The following is a 16,726-nucleotide window of genomic DNA, read 5'->3' as shown; positions in this document are numbered from 1 at the left end:
GAAATTGACACACTGTCATTGACTATGCGTCAATAAAATTTTTTTTAAAAAAAGAAAGAGAAAAAAATAGGTAAGGCTGAATTTCAGATATGGTATTTACCGTCCTGTGGAGTGAATCAATCCTGTTTTATTTTCTTTTGGGGGTGAGTTGGGGGGAGTTGGCCTTTCTGCTTTAGTCACAGGCCTCACAGAACGAGCTTTTCTCACTTGGTCGTCGGATGAGGGTGCAGTGTCTGCTTTTGGATTCTTTTCTTGGCTTATGATCACAGCTAGTGTTAAACTACTACAGGCTGCCGGATCACACACGAGAATTTGGTCACCCACATGAACATGAGGCTGTTGTGAGTTCACTTTTCTATTTAGAGAAGCACGTCAGCTAGAAATACCACCACCTTATTTCCCAGGCGCATGCGTGCTGAGCGAGTCGCCAAAATAGCCCTTTGAGTAAGTGGCAGCTTTAAAAACCGTCCTGCTGCTGACTTCCAGCTTGAAGGTCAGCAAAGGAAAGTGGAAGTTGGATTCTGAACGCTCGAGGTGCCCACAGGAATTTAATAGGGGGTCGGGATTTGGCAGACTTGAACAAGCGGACTGGGGCTTCTCCTTGGACTTCTTGCCTGTTACCTGGCTCTGTCTTCTCTCTTTGGACTTCAAGATGAATGTGCAGGCTTGCTCTCGGTGTGGGTATGGAGTGTACCCTGCTGAGAAGGTCAGCTGTCTAGACCAGGTCAGTAGATATTTGTCGGCCTTTGAGAATCATAATGAACGTGGGAAATTTATCTTCTCCCATACAGACATGTGGGTTTTTTTGAACCACCAAGGGAAAAAAAGAAAGATACATTTCCCACCTTTCCTTAGTTCTACCCATTTGTAGCTCCGTCTCCTATATTGTTTCAAAATTGGTTTATTCATTTATTTAGTGTATCATAGCCATGTGTGTTTTATCCCTAAAGCTCAATTTTTTACCCTGAAATATATAGGAATCCTGAGTCTGAAAAAAAAAAGTGACTTTGCTAAATCTCTTCTCTGTGATTTCCAGATATGGCACAAAGCGTGTTTTCACTGTGAAGTTTGCAAGATGATGCTATCTGTTAATAACTTTGTGAGTCACCAGAAGAAGCCGTACTGTCACGCGTAAGTGATTGATGGCTCCTCCACTAGCTCCTGAGCTGTGTTTATTTTTTTAACAAGTAGCCAACCAGAAGCTCAAATCACACACCCCAGGGTTAAATCCAAGGAATGTCTTCTCAACAGTGTTCACTTACAAACAATCATTAAAGAGACCTCAGATGGGATTTATGCAATGGATGCAAAGTTGAAAATTTCAAATTTCTTATACATAAAAGATCAAATCTATCCACTATCACTTCATGTCAAATTATTAAATATTGTGCAGAGCAGTCTGATTGCCATAGATTTGCATAAAGCTTTAAAATTTTTTCTTTTAAATAATTTCATAATCCTTTTCTATTTCTTCTGAAAGTTTTTAAGTGATCATTTCCAGCTAAATTTGGTCTTTATTTAAACAGGTTGGATTTTATTTTATTTAAGACTCATTGCCTGGAAAATTTGGAATTTAATTGTTAGGTCTTACATTTTTTGATTTAAAAAATTTAAAAAACGCTGCCTCTAAGAATAGTCACTCAATCATCTTGGATAAAGTACGTTTCTCATTTTGGTTCGTGTCTAATTTTTGTAGCCATAACCCCAAGAACAACACTTTTACAAGTGTCTATCACACTCCATTGAATCTAACCGTGAGGAACTCTCCCGAGGCCATCTGTGGGGTAAGTCACTTAGTTTTGAATTTCAAAATAGCCTTTAAAGAAAGTTTCTTAGTTCAGACACCTGTTAGGTTTTTTAGTGTCACTGTCTTGATGGGAACCTGCCCGTGTTTTCCACCCACACAAGCAAAGTGCATTTAAGTAACAAATACTGCTATTTGTCCTACCATAGCATGGAGGCCAACACACAGGGTAATCTAGTTTAATCGAGTATCTGAGGTTCTTGTGTCTATTATAATGTCTGTGTCTGTCAGCTCTGGATGTATTGATACAACAGGCCCTGCATACACTAGGTACTTAATACATAAGACAAAGTTCATATAGTTGGGAAATATTACAAAGACCCTTCCTTTCTTTCCCCCATGACATTTTGGTACAGGAGTTGAAAACCTCTCGTTCCACACTTTTAAATCTGTCTGCATTCAGTAGTGTGTAAGATTATTTGCAGCCTCTCTTTCCCTTTGGGGTAGAGGTAGGTCAGAGATATTTTGGTTTGGAGCTGATGTCTGGATAGACAAGGAGGCCGTATTGATAAACCAACCTCTTTTGAAAAACCCCAAGCAGAGTTTTGTCAAATAACTATTGATTGGATGTTTGTGTTGAGTAAAATGATGACTCATTTAACTTCCCTCCCCCATGCCCCACAACGGGTTGTCCTGTGGGATGGAGCTAGCAGCTGCCTAAAATTAGAAAATTACACATGAGGTGGAAGGCTCTCTAGTAATCTGCCTTCCTCATGTTACTGCACCTCCTGCTGACTCTCCTGCCCGCCTAGGCCACCGCCCTTCTCAAGAAAATGGGCATTAGATTGGGTTTATCCTTGTGTGGCTCTCTACACAGACTGCCTAGTAGCTTATTTTGCCAAGTACTTTGCTTTAATGGTGACTTTTATCATTTTTTAAAAACAAGTTTATATAACACTTACTGTACCGTTGCTAAATTCATTTAATATGTCACAGTCCAATAAAGTAAATAGTATTATTATCCCATTCTACTGCTGAGGAAACTGAGGCTCTAGAGTTGCTCATACGTCATTGAGTTCTAAGGGTGAACAAGCATTAGGAACTCACAAGCCATCCTAGATTGCTGAGAAGCCTAGTTCTTTTAGGGTTTTGCTTTTGGCTCTTTTTGTTTGTTTGTCTGTTTGGTTTTTTGTTGATGTTTGGTTTCATCTCTTGCTGTGTAAGAGCAGCTACGTGACGTCACCGTAAATAGTGAATTTAGCTCTTGCTTCTACAGAGCTCCAGACACACTGCTAGAGCCTTTAGCTACGTTATGTACTTACTCTTCATGAGAACCTTCCTTAAGATGATCATATGACAGCTGGAGAGGCTGAGGCTCAGAGAGATTAAGTAGCTTGCCCAGCTTTGCTTGGCTAGTTGAGGGCACAAAGCCACATCTGCCTGACTTTGGAATCTATATCCTAAACTGCTCCACGGGCCTACTGCCATCTGCCGAGGGGGTGGCACACTCTCCAGAAGGGAGAAAACCACTTGTTTATGTTTATAAATATCCAGAGATTTCTGCAGTTGTGTAGCCAGAATTTGACAGGTTAAACACAGGAGAGCTACCCGGTATGCATCAGAGTGCTGTTTGTACATATCACAACCCCCCCATAATATCTGTATCTTCCGCCCTACGCTAGGTGTCAGCTGACGTGCCCCCCCTTACAAGCTTACAGCAGGTCACACAGTATTTACCTTTCTTTGAGGTGGTAGTGGATTCTTTTAACTTTCTTTTAACTGTGTGTGACAGGTCCGACCTGGAGCAAGATTATCGCTGGTTGCATTTCCAGCCGCAGACAGTGATGTGAGCTTCTCAGGAAGCCTGTGTGTGTGTATCTGTTCGCATCTATGTGAATGTGTGTGTATGTGTAGAACTATGTATGTGTGCGTGTGGAGATTGTATGTATGTATGTATGTGGGTGTGAATATGTGTGCATGTGTGTACATATGTGTTTACATGGTGTGTGTGCAGGTCTGTGTATACACACATGTGTGTATACATGCATGTGTGCACATCTGTGTATGTGTGTGGCGTGTATATGTGTGTATGTGTAAATGTGTATCTATCTCTGTGTGCATACGGTGGATGTATGTATACCCGCACAGATGTGTGCGCATGTGCACATGTATGCGTGTGTGTGTGCACACTGAACAGTTGACTGTTGAGATCACTTTCTCCTCCTTTCCCGCCAGGGGAAAACTCACAGGGACAACCATGTCCTTTCTAGGCCCCAGAGCTTATAACCGCCCTAGGGAGTGTGATGAATTACTTTCTTCCTCCCTTTTCTTCTTTTGGAGACTTTGCCAATTGAATCAAAAACAGATTCCTGGTTTAGCAGGGGCTAAAGTAAAGAAAGGAGAGAAAGGGATGCTTCAGTGATGATGATGAAGAAGAAAAATAAAAATTTTAAGTTGGCATTGGAAACAGGTTGACATTTTTCTGTTTTTTTTTTTTAATGTAATTCTTTAAAATAAATAAATAAATAAATATTTACGAAGTAGGACAAAACTTCCTGTTTGGCAGGTGTGAATGAAATTTTTAGGAGAACAGAACATCTGGGTTCTCTTCCATTCAGAGTGACCTTTAGCCCTTAATGCTTCCTTACCCTGCTAGTGACATTTTTTTTTTGTGCTTTCTTTTTTTTTTTAATTGAAGTATAGTTGCTTTACAATGTTGTGTTAGTTTCTGGTGTACAGCATGGTGGTTCAGTTATACGTATATATTTAGTTTATGTTTTTTTTTCCTCTTCCTACTTCTTCCAAATAATCACAAATCTTGTGAGAGGCCTCTGGGGAGGCAGGCACTCCAGTGATGGATTTGCACTGTGTGGGGAGGACAGCAAATACGACTTCCTATCCATTTTGGTCATGTGATTCTGATTCCTTAAGTCAGTGGCTGTCAAGGAGGGCAGTTTTATCCCCCAGGGGACATTTGGTGATGTCTGGGGACTCTTTCTGGTCGCAGCTGGGAGGCAGGAGTACTGTTGGCATCTGGTGGATAGAGACCAGCTATGTTGCTTGATATTCTGCAATGCACAGACAGTCCCCAACAACAAAGAATGAACTGGCCCTGAGTATCAGTGGGGCTGCCAAGAAACCTTGCCTTAAGTTGTGTAATGTTCGTGGTATTTTCTCCAAATCCAAGGGGAAAAGCATGTAAAGGTCTCTTAGTTTATAGATTTATAAGTGTACACGTTGGAGCTGCATTAAGCAGTAACAAGCCCAGACAAACTGCCCTTGACGGGGAACTAGAATCCCTCGGTTATGACCCTGACCCTGCTAACCCGCTGAATGATTGGAATAAATTCACTTCTTTTCTCCACCCTTCTTTCCTCATCTGTAAAGTTAATGATTTAAACTTCATCATGTTAGAGCTGCAGATTTCTGGGCCCATCTTAGACCTTGTACATTGCAATGTCTAGGTTTGGACCTAAGACCTGATTTTTCTCTTTTATGGTGAATTCTTTTTATGTTCTCTTTAAGAAATCTTTGCCTATTCCAAGGGCATGAAGATATCATTGAGATGTCAGTTCGCCCCAAATTGATCTACGTATTTACTGCGATCCCAGTCAAAATCCTGGTGTTTTTCATAGAAATTGACAAACCGATTCTAAAATTGATATAAACACACAAAGATTCTAGAATGACCAAGAAACCTTGAAGAACAAGGTCGAAGGACTTAGGTTACCTAATTTCAAGGCTTACAGTAATCGTACTGATTAACTCAGTGTGGTATTGACATGAGAATAGACCAATAGACCAGTGGAATACAATGCAAGGTTCAGAAATAGAGTCACGTTTATATGGCAACTTGAATTACAACAAAGGCACCACTGCAACTCAGTGTAGCAAGAATGATCTTTAAATAGTTGGTACCAGAGTGATTAGACACCTGCATAGAAAAAAATGAGCCTTCATAACCTACCTGACACCTGTGCACAAAAATTAGCTCAAGGTGTATTATAGATCAAGATAGTGAAGGGTGAAATTAGAGAGCGGAGGAGAACACCTGCATGAATTTGGGGAGCCAGCATTCAACAAGCTCCCTGGATGTTGCACAGGCTCGAGTTAAGAACCACTGCTCTAATGTCTGGTGTTTTCTGAGATTACTCTAAGCCGAATACTTGTGTGACAAGCTCATAGGGACTTTCAGTCTTTTTAATCACACTGCTAAACAGAGCTTTGCACACAGCAGGTGCTCTGTATGTGCTGCCTGCCGGGTGGCACAGATGAATCCACGGTGAGACTAACAGCACAGTGTAGGTTGTAGTGCAATTAAGATGCTTTGCAGTTGAGACTTAGGAAAATCCCCCCAGTTTAGCTCTATAGTATTTCTTTTCTGATGGAAACATTACTGACAACATCTTCATTGTGCAGATTGGTGACCAAGGTGATGGCGAACGGTTTAAGTCGGTTTTTCACTGGGACATGAAATCCAAGGACGGGGCAGCTGCACCTAGCAGGCAACCATTGGTGGATGAGGTGAGAAAAGAGTTATAAATGGGTTTGGAAACAGAGAGAAGGAGGACACACTATGCAGATGAAATGTATTATCACTATTCTAGAGAGAATCGATTAGGCTTTTTTATCCAGTTTGTAATTCCGGCTGTCGACAGAAGACCTGCATCCACATGTCCTAGCATCGCGTCAGCCATATCTGCTCCTGTCCAAGCTGACTGACTTCTTGCTTCCAACCACTGTGTTTCTGCAACTGGGAAGAGCCACCCAGGCTGGAAACCAGTGCTGCCCTTTCTTTTTCTGACACTTCCCTCAGCTCCACGCTGCCCCTGCATTTCACTGTCCCAGCTCTGGTCCACATCATCTCCTGCCTGGACCTCTGTGAGGACCTTCTCTCTCCTGGGTTTGCCCCTCTCCAGCCTGTCATGTGACGTTGGTCACATGCGTCTTCCTGGTTATCTCTGCCTTATTCTTCTACCACCTGAGAATGTATGGCCACTCTCTGTTGAAAGCCTCATCATTTCAAAATTCCCAGCCATTTATTTTTAATGATACACATGATACTGGCATTTTTCTTATAAAAAAATGCAAAGCTCACTCCTTGTCCACCATCTCCAACCCCAGTTCCTTCTGCAGAGGTACCCATTGTTAGCAATCTTGTGGGTACCCTTCTAAACTTCTCTAATTTACAAATCAGTATCTATGTGATTAATATTCTTCTGGTCCTTAAGTTTGAATATGACTACTGCCACTTACTGAAAGACCTTTAATGAGCTATTTAACCACTCTTTTCTATGGTTTTCTCATCTGTAAAGTGAACTCCAAATAATTCCTGATTCACAGAACTACTGTAAAAATCAGAAGAGCACATAAATGCAAAGATCTTGGAGCATTCATAGGCACAATAAATACCAACTACTATTAATTATTGAGAATTATACGCATATACTTCTATTGAAATGCATATTTTTGTTTTTCCATAAAACAGTATGCATTGTTTTGCAGCTTGTATTTTTTCGCTCAACAAATACCTTGGAGATGTTTCTGTGTTAACATCCTTTTAAGCTGCTGTGGATGGTGTATCCTGGGGGCAAGAACGGGTGTTAAGAATGGATGTATCGTGCTGTCTCATTGCTGGGCAGGGTTATTTCAATTTGTTTTCCATTATGAAGTTGCAATGAACACCCTTGTGCATGAGCTCGTTTGGACACAGTGAGTGCCTAGGATAGGTCAAGAGTGTGTGTCTTTTTCATTTTAACGGACACTGTCCAATTGCTCTTTAAAATGACTGTACATTTTGTATTCCCACAGACAGGGTCCGAGAATACCTGTCTCCCCACATTCTCACCAGCACTTGGTATTGCCAGATGAAAGTTTTGACAATCTGTGTCTTGTTATTTTAATTTAAACTTCCCTGGTGGCCAGTGTAGTTGAGCGTATTTTCACCTATGAATTCTGTCTTTCCAGATTTCCAAAGGATGGTTCTACCAACCTGTCCCACCTACCCCACCTCCAGTGCATTTGGCTCCCCATCTCGTCTCCTCAAATTCCAATCAAATCCATCTCCCTATGGTTTTTTCCCACGAAGCTTCTCACTGCCATCATGCTTTTATTCGTGGCAGTCCCCACTCCTAGACTTTATTCAACATGTATTTATTCAGTATCATGTGCCAGGCACAGTTCCAGGCTGTTGGAATACACAAGTGTACAAAACAGATGAAAATCAAGCCCTGCCATCAAGGAACTGACTTCCTAGAGAAGATGGTTTTCTTTCTCCCTTTGCATCTGCTCACGGACCTCAGCCCTGGCGTTCCAGCCCAGCTTCCTTCCAAAACAGGGCCCATCACACACAGATTGCTTTTTAAAACTCTCACTGTGTTTATCTTTGATATAGTACATTTAAGCAAACAAACATTTTCTAATTACTAATTGTTTCATATGTTAGTTTTATCTCCCTAAATAGGTCACAAGTCTCTTAAAAAAGGAACTTTGTCTTCCTCTTTTTTTTTTTTTCTCTTGCTTTGCTTTTCCTAGTGTTAATTGCATAAGCCAGTACTTGGCACACAACCGGTAGTGGGGTTTTGAAGTTTGGCTGAAGAGTGCTGGTTAATCTAGGATTGCCTGTCCACAGCACCTCACCACTGCCCAATCTTGGTGCAACAATGAGCAAAGAAACGTTAAGTTACATTTGGAACTCTTCTATGATATATGTGAATATCAGAAAGTTTGGTTATTTATATTAGGTTATTTTCTAGTTTGAAAAAAATGGAACGTTCTGGTTCTGAGATGTGCCAGATGACAAAAAGAGTTTATAGTTTTTAGAGAATTTCTGTCTTGACTAGCTTATATTGGCAATGTAAGTGAGCGTTGCTGGGAGGATGGGGTAGAGGAGGGGTGGATCTCACTAACCAAATGTGTGGGGTGCGTGTTTGTCTGCATCTGTTTTTCCTGCATAGAGAACCTACTGGACTGGATGTGGGGACGGGAATGGTTGGTGTCCAGGAGCTCTGCCAGACCCTGAAATCGTAAGGATGGTTGAAGCTCGAAAGTCACTTGGTGAGGTAAGGGCCCTAGAAATCACTGTAGCAATTAGTTTGAATGTTCCTTTATTTTAAGATTGTGGATACAGAATACTGGCCCTCCCCCCAAAGATGACCATGTCCTAATCCCCTAAACCCATGTGTATCCTACTGCACATGGCCCAAGGGACATTGCAGTTGTGATTAAGGTAAGGATCTTGAGATAGGAAGATTATCCTGCATCATTAGGGTGCACCACATGTAACCACAAAGGTCCTTATAAGGAGGGAGGCAGGAGGGTCAGAATCAGAGACAAGGTGGTGTAGCAACAGAAGCAGAGATTAAAGCTGTTTGGGGCCATAAGCCAAGGAACGTGGGCAGCCTCTAGAAGCTGGAAAAGGCAGAGCCTCCAGAAGGAATCCACCCTCATGCCCTATTTTAGAGACCTCTGATCTGAAGCCCTGTAAGAGAGATCTTAGTAGGTTTTCATTGTCAAAAAGGCAATTTTAGCCCAGATTATGGACATCCTTAACGTTTGCATGTAGTACCCTCTAGTCCTCTCCGTCCTTCCAGGGCACCTGCCCTTTGAAGAAGCCACTTTGAAAAATATTGTTAGTTTTTAGTAACTTTTCTTTAGCAAATAGAAAGAAAACAGCAGAAACACAATTGCTGAGGTGCTGTGTGTCCTTAGGAAAACTAACCATCAGAGATGCCCAAAAAGTAAGGCGGGAAACAGAGCAGACATTTCACTCCCAATGATGTAGAACTCTCTCTAGGAGATGAATTCCCGAACAGTCTCCTGCATGATAACTGCTGATTATTGTCATACAAGCCTTTGAGCCCAAGGGCATCCCTTGAGTGGTGCCAGATTCCACATAATTTAATCTAAAAGTTGAAGAGGAAACCCTTTGACCTGGGAAATATGATTTCTTCAGCCTTTAAAGTGATTCAAATCACCAGGTGAATACCATGTTCAGATTTATTCTAGGTGACTGAAATCTTTTCCAGGTGCTTTGTAAGTGCAATAAGTTGCATTGGCTCTGATGACGCCTGCTGTTGTCATTTTAGTCGTTCTTGTTGGATGTCATATTGGTTCTCATGCTGACGTTGGTCTGACCAACAGGAGTACACAGAAGACTATGAGCAGCCAAGGGGCAAAGGGAGCTTTCCAGCCATGATCACACCTGCTTATCAAAGGGCCAAGAGAGCCAACCAGCTGGCCAGCCAAGTGAGTGTCTTAGTGCTTACTCGCCGTCAATTATGCTAATTTTTGTCATTAGCGAACCCCTGGGACTCGGATAAAATCCAGTAGGAGAGTGCTTTGGGGCAGCAGGTACCCTTAGTGTGATATTATGGAGAAAACAGTGTTCTTCTCTTTCCCCTATCAATTATTCTCTGTGCTTTGATTGGGCCACATCCATCAAATGGAGAGAAGACCTTGGAGTCCACCCCAAGACTGGACCAAATAATTTCTTGAAGTGGCTTTGGCATGAAGGACACTGTGTTTTAGCAAGTGGAGGGCAGATCTTCCTGAAAAGGAGCATAGCTTGTTGGGTAAGAGCTCAGATTTTGGAGCCAGAATGCTGGGATTTGAATCCTGGCTCTTCCACTTAGAAGCTGTGGGACCGTGAACAGATTACTTAACCTTTCTGTTCCTCGGCTGCTCATTTATAAAATGGGGAAAATCACAGTCCTGCCTTATGCAATTGTTATGGAGATGTATTAACATCTGTTCATGTTTAGCAGCTACTGGCACTCTCTCAGACGTACCACACTAGCATCGGTGCTCCTTGGAGAGGAGCGCATGTAGCAAGCCAGAGCGACTTGCCATATTGAGTGTTGCCCCATAGTGTAGCTTCAGGATGGCTGCAGGGAGAGGTCCTCACAAAGGCAGTGGATGTGACCTTGACTCTCCGCTGTCTCCTCACCAGGTGGAATACAAGAGAGGGCATGATGAGCGCATTTCCAGGTTCACCACGGTGGCAGATACCCCCGAGCTGCTCCGGGCCAAGGCGGGGGGACAGCTTCAAAGCGATGTAAGAAACGATGGAGGCCAAGATGCAGTGATTCTTATTTAAGGGTCCCCAGAGAGAATGTAGGCTGCTTCTCAATCCTGCATGGGGGCCAGGAAGAACTTTCTAAGGTCATGGACGGTCAGGTCAGATTCGTCAGCTAGCACAGACCTAGCGAAAACTCTTCCTTACAGAGAAAAGTTTAGACAGTGTTGGTAACAAACCACATATATCTGATTAATCTGAAAGAATGCTCTCCTTGTCACTGCAAATTTTAGAACATAACTTTCAAAGAATTTCTACCATTTGCCTTTTCATGGCCCGGTTGCTCCACAGTATAATAAGACCGAGAACTTAGTGATTTTTGAGTGGGAAGTTTAAGCATGAACCCAGGTTCAGCTTAAAAAAGGGGCTTCCACTTGTCTGGGATTGAGAATCCTCTTTCCTGTCCCAGACTTGACTGGTAGCTCCTCTAGGGCAGAGCAGAAGCCTTATTTCTCTGCCTGGCCCCATCAACTGGCCTGCAGCAGGTGCTCACAAGTTACATGTTGTATTCTACACTGAGCATCTCCGTGAATCAGGCACTGTGCTGGGTACTGGGAATAGAATGGGATATAAAATGTGCAGGGCCCATCAAGCTTTAAGCCAACTACATCACTATAAGAGCTGTGACCAGGGCTATTCAGGGTGTTATGGCAGCTGTTGGCAGGGCGTCTTGCTCAGATTGCCTGGTAGACGGTGGGATTGTGGCATGTGATTCAGAAAGTGTTTTCTTCTTCCAGATGAGATACACAGAGGACTATGAACAACAGAGGGGGAAAGGCAGCTTTCCTGCTATGATCACACCTGCTTATCAGATAGCCAAAAGAGCCAACGAACTGGCAAGTGATGTAAGTGTCCAGGGCAACGTTGTCACGCTAGGGGAAGAATCAGGAAGTTCCCTGGGCCTGGCGAGCCCGACTTCCTATCTCCTTTTGCACGCACTGTGGATCTAGGGATCAGCTTTCCTTCATAGTTTTCAATCAATTTTACCCTGACAGTGATTGGCTACTTTCAGGTCTAAGACACGGTCACTAGACCCAAGCAGGAGAAGAAAATTCCACAAAACATTCATTTGTACCCTTCTGACCCCTGTGCATAAGCGGCTAAATTCACCAGGTTTGTCCTTCCCCTTCAAATAGGTGAGGTACCATCAACAATATCAAAGAGAGATGAAAGGGATGGCCGGTCCAGCTGCTGGAGCTGAGGGCACGCCGACAAGGGAATATATGGACCAGTACGGCCAGGTATGTGATGAAATAACTTCCTGGGAGATTACCCTTTCTGATGGTCAGTTCTCGGTTCGGCAGCCCTCTAGCCTGGGACACACCCTGTGACTGTTTAATCAGGGGTTGGCTTATGGTTTATCCTTGACCTATTTATGGAAGGTGGATTTTCCAAGTCAGAAAGTAGCGGACAAACAATTACACTAGGCTCAACTTGACTCACTTAGGAAAACAGATTCTAAGCACTTTTTCTGTCCTTTTTTGTAATAAAGGACCTATATCAAAATGGTGGGTTTGCCGGCAATAAAGCATCCTCATCTATCCATTGAAGAAATATTCCAAGGTCTGGTTATGGTTAGCCCATCACCACGTAAGCACAAAAGGGATCAAAAGGCATGTCTTGAAGAATGTAGAATACTTCACTGAGTAGCAGGACTCATTTTGTTAGAAAGTGAATTTCTTATCTGGGTTGTTAGATGAAGCAAGGTGCCAGAGAAAGCAACCCCTTTTCTCAGTTTCACTTCTTAAATGAACTACATCTTGACAGGATGTAAAAAGGTTGAGTGACAATTACAAGCTAATGTTATTTGCACATTCCCCTGTATTTTCTGGTACTAGACAGGTGTTGTAAGGGAGAAAGGAAACATTATTTTTTCATGGCTATAAGTAAAGACTGTTGGAAGACCAAGCGTGTGTACTGGAAGTGCACATTCAGTGGGATTAGTTGATATTTTTCCCTTAATTTGACAGCTGTTTGAATGTTTTGGCAATGAGAGGACTCTACAACATACGTGACTTATTCAGTATACGTATTTCATAAAAGGGAACGAAGAGCTATTTCTCTTCTTCAGAAAACCAAGTTGCTCTATTGGGGATATATTTACGTGAAACTTAGAATGCATGTGAAGATAGACTTTGACCCCTTTGCAAATGTTGATCTGAGCAAAAATGTTTGGTTTTACATTAAAAAGGCCATTTTATTAAATTCCACAATAAGTTTGTTAAGTAGTCTCTTGGTGCTTAAAGCTCAGTGAAAATATATTTGTATTGGTTTCATGTTTTAAATATGTTGTTTGGGGGAGGGTGTAGCTCAGTGTTAGAGCACATGCCTGGCGTGCATGAAGTCCTGGGTTCAATCCCCAGTGCCTCCATTAAGTAAACAAACAAACCAACAAACCTAATTACCTCCCCCCAGAAAAAAATGTTTTTAAAAAGGTTTAAATAAAAATAAATATGTTGTTTAGAATGCTCAGAACAACTTGAAAAATCAGTTTTATTAAAAAAAAATTTGGCTTCTATATTTGGCAAAAAATAATTTGTTCTATATTTCGACCATCCTATCTGCCACTGGTTCTAACACACACATATAATTTCACATCCCTGTGTAGACCTGTCTATACACATTGATGAAATGTGACTTCACGGTCTGGTAGTGGACCTTCGTTATTAGGACATTTTGATTGAAGCTTCCCATCATGATAGTAACAAACACAGGAATTAAAGTGGGCATTGTTTGAGCACACGGCCAGCAGCTGTCGGCCCAGAGGTCTCAGCCTCATGTGGCATTTCGCTGTGATCTAGTGAGACTTGCCAGGGTGAGGATAAGAGGGAGAGAGAAGAGGCAGACAGTCAGATAAACTATAAATATCTGTAGTGCCTAGGAGGCCAAACGATTCGTCCTCCTTCTTAGTAAGTGCCTATTTTTTTAGGTTAATGGACTATACTATGTAATCAATTGATTATTTGTAACCAGTCAACTGCCCAATAGGATTAAGTGTCTTACGGAAACATTTACATACACAGCACATATTCATATAAGCAGAGAGGTTAAAATAAAGCAGCAAACCAGCTCCAAACCATAGAGCAGAATGGGCGAAAGGGGATTACCAAAGGATTTGAGAGCCTTTATTGTTATTATTTTCTAGCTGAACCTTTTCTTATTTAACCACATTTGGCCCAGAACATTCTGGCAGCTGCGCATAAAGGAGCATTCTGGTGAAACAGCTGTCGTTATTGGATAAAAAGGAAGCCTGGACATTCTAACTTGACCCACCTGTTTCATTTAAGAAAGTATGTGTGTCAGACTCTGAACAGTGATGCTGGAGCAGGCAGGCCCCTGCCTTGGAGGAGGCCAGAGACAGATGGAGTCATGAACCCAGGGGCTCACACTAAGGGCTGTTCCAAATTTGTGGGAACACAGATGAGGAAACAGCTAATTCTGCGTGGGCAGGCCTGGGAGCGAGGGAGGAGTTCCCCTGAGAGAACGTAGCATCTGACAGGGTCTTGAAGTACATCCAATCACCAGGGAGGGATTACCCTAGGGACTCAATGACAGTTCCGTGAGAGAGAGATTTTCCTTTGTGGAAATGGGTGGGTGGTGGAGGAGGGAGGGAGGAGGAAGAAAGAAATTATGACTTAGATTGTAATACTTTGTCTGAAATATGCATTTAGTCCCATTTGAGATCATCATATGGCAGTTTGAAGTCTTTTCCCCCAAATCACAAAAATTCAAATAGTTATGTAACTTCTCTTTCTCGGTAAATGAAATGAATCCATCACTGGAGGAGACAGTATGTGGCTGTCAGTGCATCTCTGCATAGATACAGCAACGAGCTTGAGAAAGTATTGGAGATTCCTGGAAGGCAGAGGTACTTTCCAGGTGTCAGCGAAGAAATGAATACTCCATAACACATGGACCCAGGAGACACACAGAGTGTCTTGATTTATCTAATGAACATGATGATGCTAATGACAATAGTTAGCATTGAATTAGTACCGACCGTGTGCTGGGCACCAGCAAGTAGGTCTGCCTCCAGAATGGACTACCTTAACCCTGGCGTGGTACTGCTCCTAGGATAATTACATCCAATGTGGACAGGCCTCCACAGGAGCAGGGCTCTAGGAGAAATTATTGCTAGCCTCCCACCCATTCCAGGAGTGGAGCATCACTGATTAAAGTTTTCCATTCACCCAACAGGGTTACTCAGAGGAGTATGGCGAACACAGAGGAAAGGGCAGCTTCCCTGCCATGATCACCCCAGCGTATCAGAATGCCAAGAAAGCCAACGAACTCGCTAGTGATGTAAGTACCACACTGGGACAAACCCCAGAGCCACAGAAGCAGAGGAGAAAGGAGACTTTGAAGGCAGTGCTTACTGAAACCTACACACAATTAAATTGATCAGAGCTGAGTCAAGGCAGAATGTTTGTCCTCGATTTCTATCCAAATTTCTGAATTCTTCTTTTGTTGTGCATTCTGTTAGTTCACACTTATCTGCTTCAAAGGAGACTGACAAGGACAAACCACGTAACTTATTTTAGGTCGGCTGAAGCAAGTGCAAATGCTGGTCCTGCCAGATAAGCTGGGGTTAGGAGAGCCTTAGCAAAATAACCTGTCTTAGAAATTGAACACTTTAGAGGAATAGCTGATTAAAATAGTCATATGATTATCAAACTGAGTGTAACCCGGTTGATAAAATGGTTTTTACTTGCAGAATGTTATCCAGCTGGCAGTCCTTGAAAGGCAGGCTATAGTTAAACTTGGTAAAGTGACATGCAGGCTGTAGAGCTTAACCCACTGACTTGAACTTGGTCTACGAGCAGAAGCCCCGCGTTTGTTTCACACCCCCTTTTCCCTTCTCCTTTGCTTTGTTACTGTTCAGTTATTACCCACGTCCCTAGCAGAGGGCACTTTGTCCAGAGAGGGGAAGTAAAAGACACATTCATCACCCAAGGCTGGATGAGAAATGATTGTTAAAACCAAGGGTGGAGTGGATTTGGGAATTATGCCTTTTGGTGTAATCATTTTTGAGATCTTTCTTTATGCAGAATTAGAATGTAAAGAGTAAAAAGTGTGAAAGAGGGCAGTAACATTCTGATATAAAAGGACCTGAGTGGTTTATGGACTTAACGGAGGAAAACCCTATATGAATTTTTTTTCCTCTGGAAAATTCTATGTAGTAAGTGTTTGACATTGAATGTGGAGTAAATTTAGGGTAACTTCTCTCACGAAGCATGAAAACACGACGCCTCTGGATGCTCTTTGTGTGTTTCTTTCAGATAAAATACCGCCAGGACTTCAATAAGATGAAGGGCGCTGCGCATTACCACTCCCTCCCAGCCCGCGACAACCTGGTTCTTAAGCGGGCTCAGAGCGTGAACAAGCTTGTGAGTGAGGTACGTATGCGGACAGCCTCACCTGGGTGCTGTCACCTCCTTTATCTCCGACAGACAGCGAAGGGGTGACCCCAGAACGGGAAATTCCATGTAATGCCGCATAAACTACACATAGGTCACCAGCTTCCAAAGCGCAAATAGGCAGTAAAAATCAATTCACAAGAGATCCTAGAATCAAACTGATTACATCTTTCTCTGATGTTTTTTTCCTTTTGGTGGGAGATGGGTAATTAGGTTTGTTTATTTATTTATTTAACTTTTTTTTTTAAATGGAATTACTGGGGATTAAACCCAGGACCTCGTGCATGCTAGGCATACACTTAGCACTGAGATGTACCCTCCCCACCTTTCTCTGATGTTTTGAGAAGTTTCTTCCCAAATTCTCACAGGGCTAGAGATACTCAAAAGTTCCTGGCAGTAGATTTCTAGTTGCCAGAATGCTGGCTGAGCCAGCCTTTATAACAATGTGTCACCCTTACAGAGTGGAAATCAAAGACGGGAAAGAGCGTT

General features: G+C 42.5%; 1 protein-coding gene across 2 annotated transcripts in view; it reads left to right on the top strand.

Annotated features, from left to right (window-relative positions):
• Positions 1-652: 652 nt before the first annotated feature.
• NRAP (nebulin related anchoring protein) overlaps positions 653-16,726 on the top strand; it is a 66,060-nt gene continuing 49,986 nt past the window's right edge. For both annotated transcript variants that reach the window (XM_015235929.3, XM_006200196.2), the window contains exons 1-11: positions 653-724; positions 1,037-1,131; positions 1,697-1,784; positions 6,164-6,268; positions 8,701-8,805; positions 9,887-9,991; positions 10,695-10,799; positions 11,558-11,665; positions 11,957-12,061; positions 15,018-15,122; positions 16,100-16,216. In XM_015235929.3, the coding sequence (XP_015091415.2) occupies positions 653-724; positions 1,037-1,131; positions 1,697-1,784; positions 6,164-6,268; positions 8,701-8,805; positions 9,887-9,991; positions 10,695-10,799; positions 11,558-11,665; positions 11,957-12,061; positions 15,018-15,122; positions 16,100-16,216 (1,110 nt within the window). The remainder of the gene's footprint in view (positions 725-1,036; positions 1,132-1,696; positions 1,785-6,163; positions 6,269-8,700; positions 8,806-9,886; positions 9,992-10,694; positions 10,800-11,557; positions 11,666-11,956; positions 12,062-15,017; positions 15,123-16,099; positions 16,217-16,726) is intronic.

Source organism: Vicugna pacos, chromosome 11 (genome assembly GCF_048564905.1).
Source record: "Vicugna pacos chromosome 11, VicPac4, whole genome shotgun sequence".
Classification (NCBI taxonomy): domain Eukaryota; kingdom Metazoa; phylum Chordata; class Mammalia; order Artiodactyla; family Camelidae; genus Vicugna; species Vicugna pacos.
The sequence above is the reverse complement of the archived record's forward strand: the minus strand, read 5'-3'. Positions and strand labels throughout refer to the sequence as shown.